This window comes from Scyliorhinus canicula, chromosome 21, assembly GCF_902713615.1.
Source record: "Scyliorhinus canicula chromosome 21, sScyCan1.1, whole genome shotgun sequence".
Taxonomy (NCBI): Eukaryota; Metazoa; Chordata; class Chondrichthyes; order Carcharhiniformes; family Scyliorhinidae; genus Scyliorhinus; species Scyliorhinus canicula.
Window position 1 is genome coordinate 65,203,478 of NC_052166.1, and position 14,787 is coordinate 65,218,264.

Sequence of the window (14,787 nt, forward strand, 5' to 3'; positions counted from 1 at the left end):
TTTGAATAGAGCTGAATAAGAATTTAAAGATTTGTTATTGAACAATACAAAGGTTTTTTTTATGAATTTAGAGTACCCAATTCAATTTTTCTAAGGGGCAATTTAGTGTGGCCGATCCACCTAGCTTGCACATCTTTGGGTTGTGGAGGCGAAACCCACGCAGACACGGGGAGAATGTGCAAACGCCACACGGACAGTGACCCAGAGCCGGGATCGAACCTGGGACCTCGGTGCCTTGAGGCAGCAGTGCTAACCACTGCGCCACCGTGCTGCCCGAACAGTACAAAATTGAGCATCGCGCTTCATGAACGATGTGAAGGCATTAGTGCAGAAGAAAATTGTGACAATAGTTCCAGGAATGAGGAACTTCAGTTGTGTGGATAGATTGGAGAAGCTGGTGCTGCTCCCCGAAAAGTGAAGGGTCGATATCAGGGACACTGCTACCACTAGACAAACAAGGCACTTACCTAGGGCTGTAGGTTTGGGCCGGGCAGTGATGGGGGGGGGGGGGGTCAGCAAAAAACTGTTGGCTTTTTAAAACAAATCAGAACGGTAACACATCATTTTTAACAACTCAGTTCCATAATTCGTCATCAGCCGAGGACCCACGTTCAATCCCGGCCCTGGGTCACTGTCCATGTGGAGTTTGCATATTGTTCCTGTGTCTGCGTGGGTCTCACCCCCACAACCCAAAAGATGTGCTGGTTAGGTGGATTGGCCATGCTAAATTGCCCCTTAATTGGAGAAAAAAAAATAATTCGGTACTCTAAATTTATTTAAAAAAATAATTCGTCATCAGCAATCAAGGGTAAAGAAACTCATCTCCCACCATGAGGTATTGTCACGCAGTTACATCATATCAATTTCATTGAGGAAAAAGGCAGCACGGTGGGTTAGCCCTGTTGCCTCACAGCGACGAGGTCCCAGGTTCGATCCTGGCTCTGGGTTACTGTCCGTGTGGAGTTTGCCCATTCCTCCCATGTTTGCGTGGGTTTCACCCCCACAACCCAAAGATGGGCAGGCTAGGTGGATTGGCCAAGTTAAATTGCCCCTTAATTGGAAAAAATGAATTGGATACTCTAAATTTTTTTTTTTTAAATTTCATTGAGGAATTAGGCGGTCAGCAACATTAGTTTGACTGCGATAGCGGCACGGTGGTTAGCACTGTTGCCTCACGCGCCGAAGTCCCAGGTTCGATCCCAGCCCTGGGTCACTGTCTGTGTGGAGTTTGCACATTCTCCCCGTAACAACGTGTGCTTCACTCCCACAACCCAAAGATGTGCAGGGTAGGTGGAATAGCCACACTAAATTGCCCATTAATTGGAAAAAAAAAGAATTGGGTACCTAAAGTTTTTTTAAAAGATGGAAAAAGAGCATTAGTTTGACTGTGATAAGCACGAGTTCACTTCCGATTGGGTCAGAGTAATCTTTAATGTTTACTCCAACTGTTGCAACATTATTTCTATTAATGCATGTAACCAACAGCCTGCATGACGCTCGAGTGTGTTCACACAACAGGGAGGTTTGAGTTCCCAATGTGGAGGCAGTAAATCCCCATGCTAAACTGCTCCCTCAGAACCCCCTCCTGCCTTACCGCTGGCTTTCCAAGACATCGCATCCACCAATGTCCCCCACAATATCGTAGAGGAAGAGTGGCTGTGTAAGGCTGAAGGGTTGCCCAGGGCAGCAAATATCCTGGGGTTGCGGGGGGAGAGAATGTGTGTTGAGGGGTTTACTAGAAATGTTCAAAATCATGAGGGATCTAGACAAGAGTAAACAGAAAGAGAACCTTTCCATTGGCAAGAACAAGTGACGCAAGGGGAAATGTTTTTACGCACCAAGTGTTCAGATCTGGAATCCATTGCTCCAGTGTGGCAGATGCCAATTCAATTGTGACTTTCGAACTGTAATTGGATGGACGCCCAAAGAAAGAACATTTGCCCAGCTGCAGGAAAACGGCGGGAGGGGACGGAGTCACTCTGGCAGAATGGACCAAATGGCTTCTCTCTGTACTGTAACTATTCCATATCAAAAGCCCTACATCTCAGCTTCCAAGTTCTCCTTCAGAAATCGTCCAAACCTCCTCCCCTGTCCCAAAAAAGATAATGCCGAGCCACTAAGGCCCTGCTCTGTAAATTTCTGTCCCTAAACCTGTTTTGCTTCGAATCTTCCCTCATATAGAGCTCGCCATTGACCTCCTCCCCCAACTCCTGCCTGTGAAATGCCATGGGACAATTGACCAAGTTAGTGACACTAACAACTTGAATGCACTCATTCAATAGAAGTCACCTTTCTGACATTAGAAAGACTGCGCCTGATATTTGTGACGGTTGCTATCATTTTAATCAAACACACTGGAAGGAAAAAAGATAACACTTTATTTGGTCATGTGAAAAAAGCATCAGCTGCTTTATTTAAATAAACCAGATCCTTTCATATGGAAAGAGCTATTACAAATCACATATTTGAAAGGATAAACAATAGGTACTGAACTGTAAACCAGAGGCCAGCACACCAAACCAGTTCAAGCCTCATTAATAAATAACTCCTCAGTGTACACAACATATCCACTGTCTGTCCTTTCAAATATCAAATCTACACGAAAAAAAACAGGAAAGATAAGGCCAAAAGACTAATATGCACGTTTCTGGTTATAAACAAACAAAAATTGATCATGGTAAATGTCTATAAAGTAACTCTTTCAGAGCTTCTAACGCTTATTGGAATAGAAGTTGAACTTTATAAAAAAAATTATATAAAAGGATATAGGACGGGGAATCAGAACATTCGCAAGATATATACTCAAAAACACACCAGGAGAGCACAGAGGACGTAAAAATGTCTCTGCCCCTCCCCCCCCCCCCATCGCATAACAAGTTTGATATGAATTTGATTAATCCCATAATAAACAAAAAGCAAGAACTATGATACACTTCTTCATCTCAGGCCGAACAAATTTCTTGGAAAACGAAATAAAATCGCATTCAACTGACAAAGGGAAGATGTTCATTTAGCACCACAATAGGGGCATACCAGTTAAAGACAATGTTGAAAGTGAACCTACATCAATTAAAATCATGCTGAATGTGTGCGTTGCAAAGGATTTAACAGTAAAATGCAGGCTACTTGAGGGAATATCTTCCTTGAATCTCGGAAACTGGACTCTGATAACATCTCAAATTGGAAACTACCATCTCTGCCTGCAAATAACTCTCGTTAATTGAGCCACTCACTGTACATTATAAAATAAAAACAATTAAAAATACGTCAATAACTACAGAATATGCTGTACAATTTTTAAGTCACATGCTTGGGAGCAAGGAACCCAATCAAACACTTTGTAACGGATTAGTTAAGGGAGGTACAAGCCAACAGATTTCTGAAAACGTGCACGTGTCTTTTGGCCCCACCATTACACAGAGTTGTCAGACAATATATAAATAATTGATCACTGTGAAACATGCCCTTTTGCTGGCATATTTCTGCACATCAGTACATATTAAATAATGTAGTGTTCAGAAGAGACCATTGATTCGGAGGAAGAACTCATCAGTGGGACAGTTTCACTGACTGCACGAGCGCTCTGAGCAATGCATTACGGGGATATCTATTTTATAGCAAAACCTTGCCTTTTAAAGAGAAATTCTTAAACGCAAAACAAATCTGTTTTCTTTTTATTTAATCTACCCGCCATGTTGAATCCAAAGTGAACTATTTCGGCTCAAACGAAAATATGAGGAGCAAGCCACAGGCTCCCTGTCTGATTACGCCAGAGAGAAGCACAAGGCTGGCAGCTATATTGTGGGCTGGGACAGACTTGCCCACTCGCTGGCATGGTTTCAACACAATCACACATGGCGGTGATCAGGGTTTCAGTGGTAGGAGCACAGAGACTGAGTCTCAAGCACGGTATCACAGATCTCTTCATAGTAATGTACAACAGCTTGTGGAAAATTCCTAACTAAAAATAAATGGATTAAAATGCCAACAGCACACAACAAATAAAGCAGACAAGCAACCGGATGGTCAAGGATCCAAGTTCCAGAGCTGCCTGCCACTTAACGCCTTGGGAATGCACCTCAGCCTACTCATCGCTCCAATTCTCTGCGAGGAGGAGAACCGAAAAGAAAAAAAACACAAACCAATTTTCACTTGGATTACAAGTGCATCTTGTGCCAGTTGAGCATAGAGCGTTACCAGAGTCATCACGGAGAGCTTTACAATTTCAGACCACCTAACGTCCCCCATTCCCCATGAAAACTTGCAAATCCTGAAAAAAGTTTTGCCAGATCACAGATGGCACACTTTCTACTGAGCTTCCAGTTAGCTGCACAGATGAAGCACACCATGATGCATTGCTACTTTCTGAAGCTACAAAAAAAATGAAGACAGTCCCATTTCTCAGGCCATTGTCTCTATTAAAATAGAGGCTCCTTTAGGGAGAATCAACGTGCTGATTAACAAATGAGTGATCTACAGCATAGCATTTGACAAGAAAAGCAGTATTAACAGCTCAGGTTTCTCGACCCCCAATTCCAAATGTTAAGTGATTTATCCTTTTTTGCTGTTGCTTGCATAATCTATTTCAAAGCAAATACTGAGTCATAGTTCTGATGAAGCTACTGTAAAATCCTGGCTCCTCAAGCTACCGATACTGATTAATCCTGCCACAATTAATTTCAGCATATTATCGAGGTAAATAAACTAATTGGGAAAAGATAATCCATTTTAGATGCGAAAATTAACATCCACAGGGACAGGCTAAGAGTTAAAACAGATGTGCGTACTGACACTGTATTTGAGTTTTGCTGAAATAAGGGAAAGACGCAACGGTCTCTATTCCACTCCTCCTCTCCCAACTAAGACAAGCTGAATGCCAAAATGATAATGCTTGTAACAAGCCCTGTCACTTGGGTTCAAGAACAAAAAGACTTTAAAACTTTCCCATATTTATCTTTGGAGTCGCCCAACCACATGATTTATCGTCTCCTATCTGACGTTCTTCCCAATTCTCCATATAATTACATACGAGTAGAAAACTCTAAACCTATCATCTGCAGACTGTACTTAAATGACCCTCAGTGCCACAGCTTTGTAAAACACTGATCTACACTGTTAGGGTTCCTTACCGATGCACCCAACAGTGTTGTGAGACACTAAGGCTGTACTATCATTAAAACGTCAAGATGGATTTCCTTCATTAGTCCTCAAGTTAAGATCAAGAACTGCAAAATGACAGCTTAGACCTCAGGGGATGACTTTAGTGATGCTCCTGATTAAGTTCCTCGATTTTATTTCCCAAATTTTATAACTATAATCAAATATATAAAAATTCTAATTCATCACAACACTGAAAATAAAAGATTGGTAGCTCCCAATGCAGTAAAAATATTAACAGTTTTGCCAATCTATGTCGTACCTACTATCTACGCCATGTCCAGCCTAACTTGGACCTAGTCTGTGTCACACTTGAAAACGAGGGACTCAGTTCAGTCTGGAGTACATACACACTTCCGCAGGGCTGTTGTAGAGTTCACTGTGGCGCCATATTTAGTTGTATGCATCAGGGTACCTTGGAGATCCTTTTTCTGACAGCTAACCTTTCAGCAGAAGCACTGGTCTGGGTTCATTAACATGAGAAGCGTAGAGCAGTACTCAGGATCAGTTCACTGGCAGCAAGAATGTCACCGTATTGGCCCCTGGACAGAATTACAGCGCAGACGGGCGCCAACTGGAATGTGCCACACAAATCACTTTCAATACTTATCGTACAGTCACCGTGTTAACTCCAGCAACAAACACTGTCAAGCAGACCGGTTTGTACTAACAAAGCGGATGGTTGCAAATAAGCTGAATTAATTCTTTCCCGCCACATTTGGTCTTCACAACAGAGGACAAATTTCAGCACAGGTCATTTAGCAGAACGTCCATTGTGGAACTTAAATCCTTGGATTCCAAATCACATTTGACATGGGATTCCGTCCCTTGCTGACAAATGGAGGACAAAATTCATGTTGCATGTGTGCTAGAGAAATATGTACAGTGGAGTGTAGAAATCTAAATACCAAAGATAAGGATAGCTTACCTTTAATATGGCCATCTGCAGTAGCCCATAAATACTGATGTTAAAGTTGCTAACTTATTGCAGGTGCCCAGAACTACATATGCACATTTATTTATTGTATTTATCCACATGCACTATACAGGTCATGGCTGAAAAGCATGGTACAAATGAGTATCTTTTCCTTATTTGGTGTCATGCTCCTCCAGGGAAGGATTCTCATTTTGCAAAGTGTCTCTTCTGATGGGTAGCAGTCACGGAAACTCCTGTGCTGGATTAGAACCATTTGTATTTTGCACTTATGACTTAAAATGGTTTAGTTGTCTATCCTGGAATGCAGCCTCTACTCCATAATCCATTCTTAATTATTCCAGGCAAAGTGTACTGCATGAAGTAAAGTCTACATGGGCAACAAACTCTATGGACAGAATAATAATTTTCCAAAGTTGCAGGCTAGCAACGTTTTGAAATTAAAAAAAAAAAATCGTTGCTTTGTGTGCAAGATAAAATATGTATTATTTATGTTTTATGTTGATGCGGCATCTCAATGGTGTAACCTTAATTCCATACGATTTGTCACAATGTGTAAATAACAGCAAAACACTCTGCAATGATATAATCTAACTATTGTTAAAACTTCCATTTTGCAAAGTTAAAATTCTGCGTTGACTAATTTAATACTGTTTAATACTGTGTGCTGCACTCTTGAACATGTACAAATTGTGACACTTTCCAAAACTGCTATTGAGGAAGTTTCACCTGTCAGTAATTACGAATTTTACAAGTTGAAACGTACTTAATCCTGAACATCTTCACTTTCAGCACAGCACACCCAAAACAAATAGAAATGGATCATCGAGTGACAATGTGCAGCTGTGTCTACCTGCATGGATGCCATAGAAATATATTACATATTACATCATATTTTTGATTTTTGTCCCCCATTCATTAAGTAACCGGTCACTTGAAGTTAGAAGCACCATGTTCTGATGCAGTGATGTCCGGTGTACCATACTGTATAAGGAAGGAAAACACATGCCAAAAATCAGAACTCGTACAACTGTTCTATACAGCCAGACTGCACGTTTCAAAAGGACACGCTCTTACCCAAGTGGGTTGGAAATCCTGAATTCAACTGTGGCTATTGAATTAAGAGTTATTCTCCAATGAGAAGTACAAAAACCTCCAGAGTTCACATTACCTTGCACTGGTATCCATTTTACTCTCTGCTTTGTCAAGACTGAGCAGCAAATGAAACATCAATTTAACAAAAAAAAAGTGAAGGTCTTAGCATTCTAGAAATCCCGAGTCCTTTCTGATTTTTATATATAGATATATATCATTTTTTTTTTTTTAAACTGCAGGGGATCCTTATGCGTCCCCCATCTTCCACTTTAATGCCATGGTGCTCAACTGGTCCAGTTCAAACAGCTCTCTCCTGTGTCACAGCCTCACTGGCTGGGTCCTGAATATTCGGTACATTTAAGGTGGAGCTTTCTTCTCCGTGATCAGCAATAGCAGTGCCTGGTTCCATTTTCTGCCCAAGGTTAGCAAGCTTCCCCTGCTGATGCTGTTCAAAGAACTTCTGGGTCAACTGTAGCACCTCTGCTCTCTGTTTAGCCTTTGAAAATAAATGTAGGAGGCTTTTAGTATTACCATCATAAGAGTGTTCAGCCCATTATAGGATTGACAGAGACTAGGCTTCGAACTAGACATTTTTTCTTTAGAATCACGTTCTCTGAAATTTGACCAATTTACACAATGTAAAATTAAGTTACATAATTGTCCTTTCGCTTCATAGCAGATAAAAGATGTCTATAACAGTTCAGCACGGTAGCACACTGGTTAGCACTGGTGCTGAGGACCTGGGTCACTGTCCGTGTGGAGTTTGCACATTCTCCCCATGTCTGCGTGGGTTTCACCCCCACAACCCAAAGATGTGCAGGTAGATGGACTGGCCATGCTAAATTGCCCTCAATTAGAAAAAAATAATTGGGTACACTAAATTTATTTTTAAAAAAGAAAAAAAGATGTCTATTATTTATCATAGTTCAAGTAGAGGATCTTCAGCTTCAGCTTACCAGAGCTGAATGTGGATAATTTTATACTGCAGTTTGTAAGTGAGAACAATTTGGGGGAGAACATTATTTTATTTTAATCTGGTATGCATTGCTGCCTGATGGCGCTGAGGACCCGGGTTCGACCACAGCCCCAGGTCACTGTTCGTGTGGAGTCTCCCCGTGTCGGCGTGGGTCTCACCCTCACAACCCAAAGATGAGGTTAGGGGAATTGGCCACGCTAAACTGCCCCTTAATTACTCTAAATTAATATTTTTTTAAATTGGTAATCTGCAAATATTTCTCAATTTCAAGGGAATGCTCTCTCTTTTCCCCCCACTCCAATTTCCACTCTGGAAGCTTAGTGACTCAAGGATTAGGTTAAACATTCCCACATCAGGAAGAGACAATTTTCACAGAGAAGTATTTGTTTGTCATGCTCCATTTATCACACCCATTCATTCTGCATACTGTAACAGTCAGATCACACATTTCAGTGCACCAGCTGTGACAGGCAAACATTTGTCTGCTGGAGACGGAGCAAGACGGTGATCAACAGGAGCATGACAAAAGAGCTTGTTTTATGGAAACCGGAAACGGGGTAGGAAACAGAACAAGTGCTCTGGAGTCTTTGTAATATTTACATTTGCTCACCTTGAGGTCCTCTTCTCCCCTTTCAGAGTTGCAAGCTCGAATTGTAGTTGCAGAATTCTCTCGACCAGAGCTGTGCATTCGTGGTGGGCGTACTATGATGGGGGATGCAATGGGGCCTTTGTTCATCTGCATTACGGGACGCTGAATTGGAGTAGGATAGGTTCCGACATTGGGAGGTCTCATGTGCATGATCATGTTGCCCTGGGGTGGAGGTGGCATCTGAGTAAAATGAAGGGGGGGGATACGGAAAAGAAAGTAAATGTTTTTTATTAGTTGATGCTAGGTATTAATAGTTTACAAGACGCACCTTTGTATTTCCATAAAATACATCTAATTGCGCCTGCTGATCACAAACGAGTGTCAACTGTATGGTTGATATAAATCACAATTCTACTGATGGAAATTAACAACCCAACTGGACTGATGCATTCAGGCTATCTTTTCTCTGCTGGATCACAAACAAAGGTTTAGTCCCAACACCTATCCTTTCTCCATCAAACATTTTTTTCCAAATAATTATACATTTCTCCATAACGTATTCTTATTATTGATCTTCTTCCAGGAAATGGGTTTGAGATCACAAAAATTCACTGTAATAAATATACCTCCCCATGTTGCCTCCAGCTCTTTTGCCATCATCTTAAATCTGGGCCCTCTGGGTACTTATAATAATAATCTTTATTACAGTCCCAAGTAGGCTTACATTAACAGTTCAATGAAGTTACTGTGAAACCCCCCTAGTCGCCACACTCCGGCGCCTGTTCAGGTACACAGAGGAAGAATTCAGAATGTCCAAACAAGTCTTTCGGGACTTGTGGGAGGAAACCGGAGCACCTGGAGGAAACCCATGCAGACACAGGGAGAACTTGCAGACTCCGCACAGTCAGTGACCCAAGCCAGGAATCAAAGCTGGGATCCTGGCGCTGTTAAGTAACAGGGCTAACCACTGTGCTACCGTGCCGCCCTGACCCTTCTGCCGTTGGAAACAGTTAGATACCTTTACCATTGAGTGTTCCCTCTCCTTTTCAATCCTTACATTTAATCTCATTACGCTGTAGCTATCGTTTTCCAGCTGCTTTCCTCTTTTATCTGTTACTCACTTCTGAGAATTATATTTCAGCACTGCCTTCTTCTTTGTTGAGTCACAGAATCAATCAATCAACACTGGACGCACGAGAAATTTTGCCACCATTAATTTTAACCACCGTTTATCTTTGTATACTTAAAATCGCCCATTGTTTCTCTGTGATTCTTGAACATGTCCAGGTCTTTATGTCCCGTCTCATTTCCACTGTTTAGTGGCCTATGGTAGACACTTAATGGTTTCCAACCAGTTCTATCATTTTAACAAAACCAATTTACCCTTTCCACCACCTGCCATAATGTCCTTATACTCTCATGCTCTAACAATTTTTTTGTTTAGTAGCAGTCACCCAAATTTCCTTAAATTACTACTTAATCCCTGTAATTGGAATTGTACAGCTCTCAGTTCTGCCCTCACCTGTATTTATCATATGTCCTATGCTTTTTCATGCATGGACTTTGCACAGAACAATACTTTTCACTGTACCTCGGTACATGTGACAACAACTCTAAACCGGAGCTTTATCTTCACAAATGCTTTTATATCATGTACCCATCATAATCTGTGTCCAGCTCATCAATTCTATTCAGAGTCCTCTTTTGTATTTTTACATTTCAAACTGCCAACCAGGGGTACAATCACAAACCTGTTGGGCATAGTGACCCTGGATGGCGCCTGGTATATTCAGGCCCATTACATTAGCAGCTGATCCGGGTCCAGAAGTCTTCCCATTTGGGCTTGTACAACTGGGTCTAAAATGAAGCACAAACAGGAACTGTAACACATTTGAGCGCATTTAAGATGGTTGACAGATTTGAACCGTTACCAACTTTGTTAAATTCAATCACTGTTTATTTGTAAGCCAACTGCACAGTTTAATGGATTCCAAATTTATTAACCCTATGTTAATGCCATCTGTTCCTCACTTGGTCCGGTTACAGTATCTTCAGTCTTGTCATTGACCAATTAATTTTCTCCCTTTAAAGATGCGAATCTCTTGAGTCAGTCTGCGTCTTTTCTACATTTGAATAATGTAGATCCAGGACTTGAATAAATCTATAATATTCTGCAATGAAGATTCATCTCTCCAGGTAACCTTTCGCTAGGTTCAATTGCATCTCTCTTTTTTTCTGTCGGTCTTAAATTCACTTTAATTCTTTCCATGTAGGGAACCATTATTTGGCCTCGTGTTTACTGCATACCTAAATAAAAGGTTTATCACCTTTAAGCATTAGATCCTGTTTAAATTATGACCCCCCTTTTAAAAAACAAATTTTCACTGCATTTCAAAAAATGTACAAAAATCACAATCAACACAGGAAGGTTTTGGTTACCTGAAGAGGTTTGGGACAGGACCACCAGACATCCCAGAGGAAACCTGCTTGTCAGCAAACTGAAATGCTTTCAGGTCCATTTGAGGAATCTGAAAAGAAATGATGTTTTTAAAAGACTTTAAAATGACACTAACCTTTATTCCTGGCTATATGCTTACATAAATATACCATCTTGTTGCTTTGCTAATTCAAAATCATCCAAGGTTGCCATTCAGTCAATTGTACCTGTGCTCTACCAGTGCTAGTTTGCGGATGACACCAAGATTGGTGGAGTGGCAGATAGTGTTGAGAACTGTCAGAAGATACAGCAGGACATAGATAGGTTGGAGACTTGGGCAGAGAAACGGCAAATGGAGTTTAATCCGGACAAATATGAGGCAAGGCATTTTGGTGGGCCTAACAGAGGGGAAATATACGTAAATGGCAAAACTCTTAAGAGTATAGAAAGTAAGAGAGATCTGGGCATGCAAGTCCACAGATCTTTGAAAGTAACAACACAAGTGGACAAGGTAGTCAAGGAAGCATACGGAATACTTGCCCTCATTGGACGGGGCATCGAGTATAAAAACTGGAACGTCATGCTACAGTTGTATAGAACCTTGTGGGCAGCAAGGTAGCACAAGTGGCTAGCACTGTGGCTTCACAGCGCCAAGATCCCAGGTTCGATTCCTCGCTAGGTCACTGTCTGTGCAGAGTCTGCACGTTCTCCCCGTGTCTGCGTGGGTTTCCTCCAGGTGCTCCGGTTTCCTCCCACTGTCCAAAGACGTGCAGGTTAGGTGGATTAGCCATGATAAATTGCCCATAGTGACCAAAAAAGGTTAGATGGGGTTATTGGGTTACAGGGATAGGGTGGAAGTGAGGGCTTAAGTGGGTCGGTGCAGACTTGATGGACCAAATGGCCTCCTTCTGCACTGTATGTTCTATGTTCTAACCGTGGTATGGTCTCACTTAAATATTGCGTACAATTCTGGTCGCCACACTACCAGAAGGATGTGGAGGCTTTGGAGAGTGTGCAGAGGAGGTTTACCAGGATGTTGCCTGGTCTGGAGGGTGCCAGCTATGTGGAGGGGCAAGGGCAGCACGGTGGCACAGTGGTTAGCATTGCTGCCTACGGCGCTGAGGAGACAGGTTTGAATCCCGACTCTGGGTCACTGTCCGTGAGGAGTTTGCACATTCTCCCCGTGTCTGCGTGGGTTTCACCCCCACAACCCAAAAAGATGTGCAGGATAGGTGGATTGGCCACGTTAAATTGCCCCTTAATTGGAAAAAATAATTGGGTACTCTAAATTTATTTTTAAAAAGCTATGTGGAGGGGCTGAATAGACTCAGACTGTTTTCATTAGAAAGACGGAAGTTGAGGGGTGATCTGATGGAGGTCTACAAGATTATGAGGGGTTTGGATAGAGTGGATGGGCAGGCACTCTTTCCCAGGGTGGAAGGGTCAGTCACCAGGGGACATAGGTTTAAAGTCCGTGGGATAAAGTTTAGAGGAGATGTGCGAGGCAGGTTTTTTAAGCAGAGGGTGGTGAATGTCTGGAACGCATTGTCAGGGGAGGTTGTGGAAGCAGATACATTAACGCCGTTCAAAAGGCATCTTGACAAATACATGGATAGGATGGGTATAGAGGGATACGGCACAAGGAAGTGCTGAGGGTTTTGGCTGCTATCATGACTGGTACAAGCTTGGAGGGCCGAAGGGGCTGTATTGTATTGTTCTTTGTTCTCTTTGTATACCAACTCCTCTGCTCTCTACTTGTAACCTTTAATAATTTTTCAGCATTTATTTTAACTTCCTCAAATATAATAACAGACTTTTCTTCAATATTGCTACAACAGGACATTCAGCCCAACTATTCAATGTTGGCATTTGCATATCACGCCAGCAAACAATCCGAACCACGTGTACCTGCCTTGCTCCCTTATCCCCTCATTCCATTTTCCTTCAGCACCTGTCTTGTCTATTGAATGCACATCATAGTTGCTGCTACATCCGCTAACTCTGAAAGTGAATTCCATAGCCTCATAACTAGCCTCGTCATGAAATTTTCCTTGTTTTAATTCTCTTGCATTTCATTTTGTTTTGCACCTCTGAGACCCTTGTTCTAGGCCCCTCGACTGGAGGGAAAACGTGCTGCATTTATTGGCCATATTTTGAAAAGTTTTCCATCATATTGCTTTCCAATCTGCAATGTTCTAATGATAAAAAACACAATTGCTTTTCACATTTGCAATCTCTAAATACGAAGGCCATCTTAAAACAGGAAGCATAATCTGCACCCTTATATAAAAGTTCCATGGCACCTCGCATTATGAAGCAAAACACCGGTTACATATCAGCTCATGATTCCCTCTTAACATTGTTTAAACCTATTAATCAATTATCTTTTCTTACAGTTTTATCAACTGGAAGTTCTGCCCTTAATGTCCTGTGAACCTGTAGCCCAACATCTCTGTGCTTCTATTGAAGGTAGATTTAGAGAAGGGTTCAGACAAAGGGTGCATACGATCGGAAAGGACAGACATGCAGCTTAGGTGCCTGTACAGAGATGGATATTGTATAAATCTGAATGTGTGTAATTTTATAATCTAAGAATCACTATATGATCAGAAAGGACTGACATGCAGCTCCACCATGTTAGCAAGGTTCAGAATACTAAAGACACAAAATGGCCACATTCCTGAACACAATTACCCGGGTGAGTCGCAAACTGGTATAAACAGACAATTAGTACAGTCAAAAGAATGCTCAGGGAGATCATGGTGGCTGATACTAGCAGATGATCTAGGGTCTTAAACGGAAAACAGACATGTAGGGTTAAGGGAGGCATTCACAGGGAGTGATAAGGAGGCCCACAGGACAAGGAGCATTGTAGACTCAAGGACTCCAGATGGAGACAGGGAAGATAATATTAACAAGGTACCATGAGTTGTGTCCATAAGGTCATGAGCTGATCATGTACAAACTACTTTACGTAATGCCAAATTTAACTGGATATGTGACTAATGTATGTAATCTATAATCGCGATTATTGGACAAGGTCCAGCCGTTATGGGCTGTTGGAAAATGTATAAGAATGAATGTTTTTCCTTTGTTCGGCGGGGAGGCACTGGTCTTTAACAGATGCCATCTCCCTCCTGGCGTAATAAACATTTGATGCAAGGACCAGCCCTGAGCATTGAGTGATTTTTTTCGAGATTCTCTCCCGCTAACAACTTCCAAACTGCACCTAGCCCATTTCCAGTCAGAAGTATAATGACTGCTGCTATTTCTTAAAACTGAAAATCCATCAGCCCCCAATCACTGACACTCAATTCTGTCACTTTCTAGCCAAATTCATTTGGTCTTCTAAAGAATTAATTATACTTCCTACTTTGGTACCATTTGCAAATTTCTTCATCCAAATCCAAATCATTAATATATAATCAATGCGTTGTGCATATTAATTATATTCTTAGTTGTAAGAGGGTTGAAACACAAGAGGAAGGAAGCTTCGCTGCAATTGTACAGGGCCTTAGTGAGACCACACGTGGAGTTGTGTGTACAAATTTAGTCACTATGTATCCAAGGCTTGTCTTGGAGGTGAACAAAGGTTCACC

General features: G+C 41.7%; 1 protein-coding gene across 7 annotated transcripts in view; it reads right to left on the minus strand.

Annotated features, from left to right (window-relative positions):
* Positions 1-2,361: 2,361 nt before the first annotated feature.
* prrc2b (proline-rich coiled-coil 2B) overlaps positions 2,362-14,787 on the minus strand; it is a 79,632-nt gene continuing 67,206 nt past the window's right edge. For 4 of the 7 annotated variants that reach the window (XM_038781697.1, XM_038781696.1, XM_038781695.1 and 1 more), the window contains 4 exons: positions 11,191-11,279; positions 10,503-10,608; positions 8,773-8,991; positions 7,485-7,682 (listed from right to left, as the gene is read on the minus strand). In XM_038781697.1, coding sequence (XP_038637625.1) covers positions 7,485-7,682; positions 8,773-8,991; positions 10,503-10,608; positions 11,191-11,279 — 612 coding nt within the window. Of the gene's footprint in view, positions 7,683-8,762; positions 8,992-10,502; positions 10,609-10,989; positions 11,059-11,190; positions 11,280-14,787 lie in introns of those variants that run through there. The other 3 variants (XM_038781694.1, XM_038781698.1, XM_038781699.1) reach the window with 3 other exon arrangements.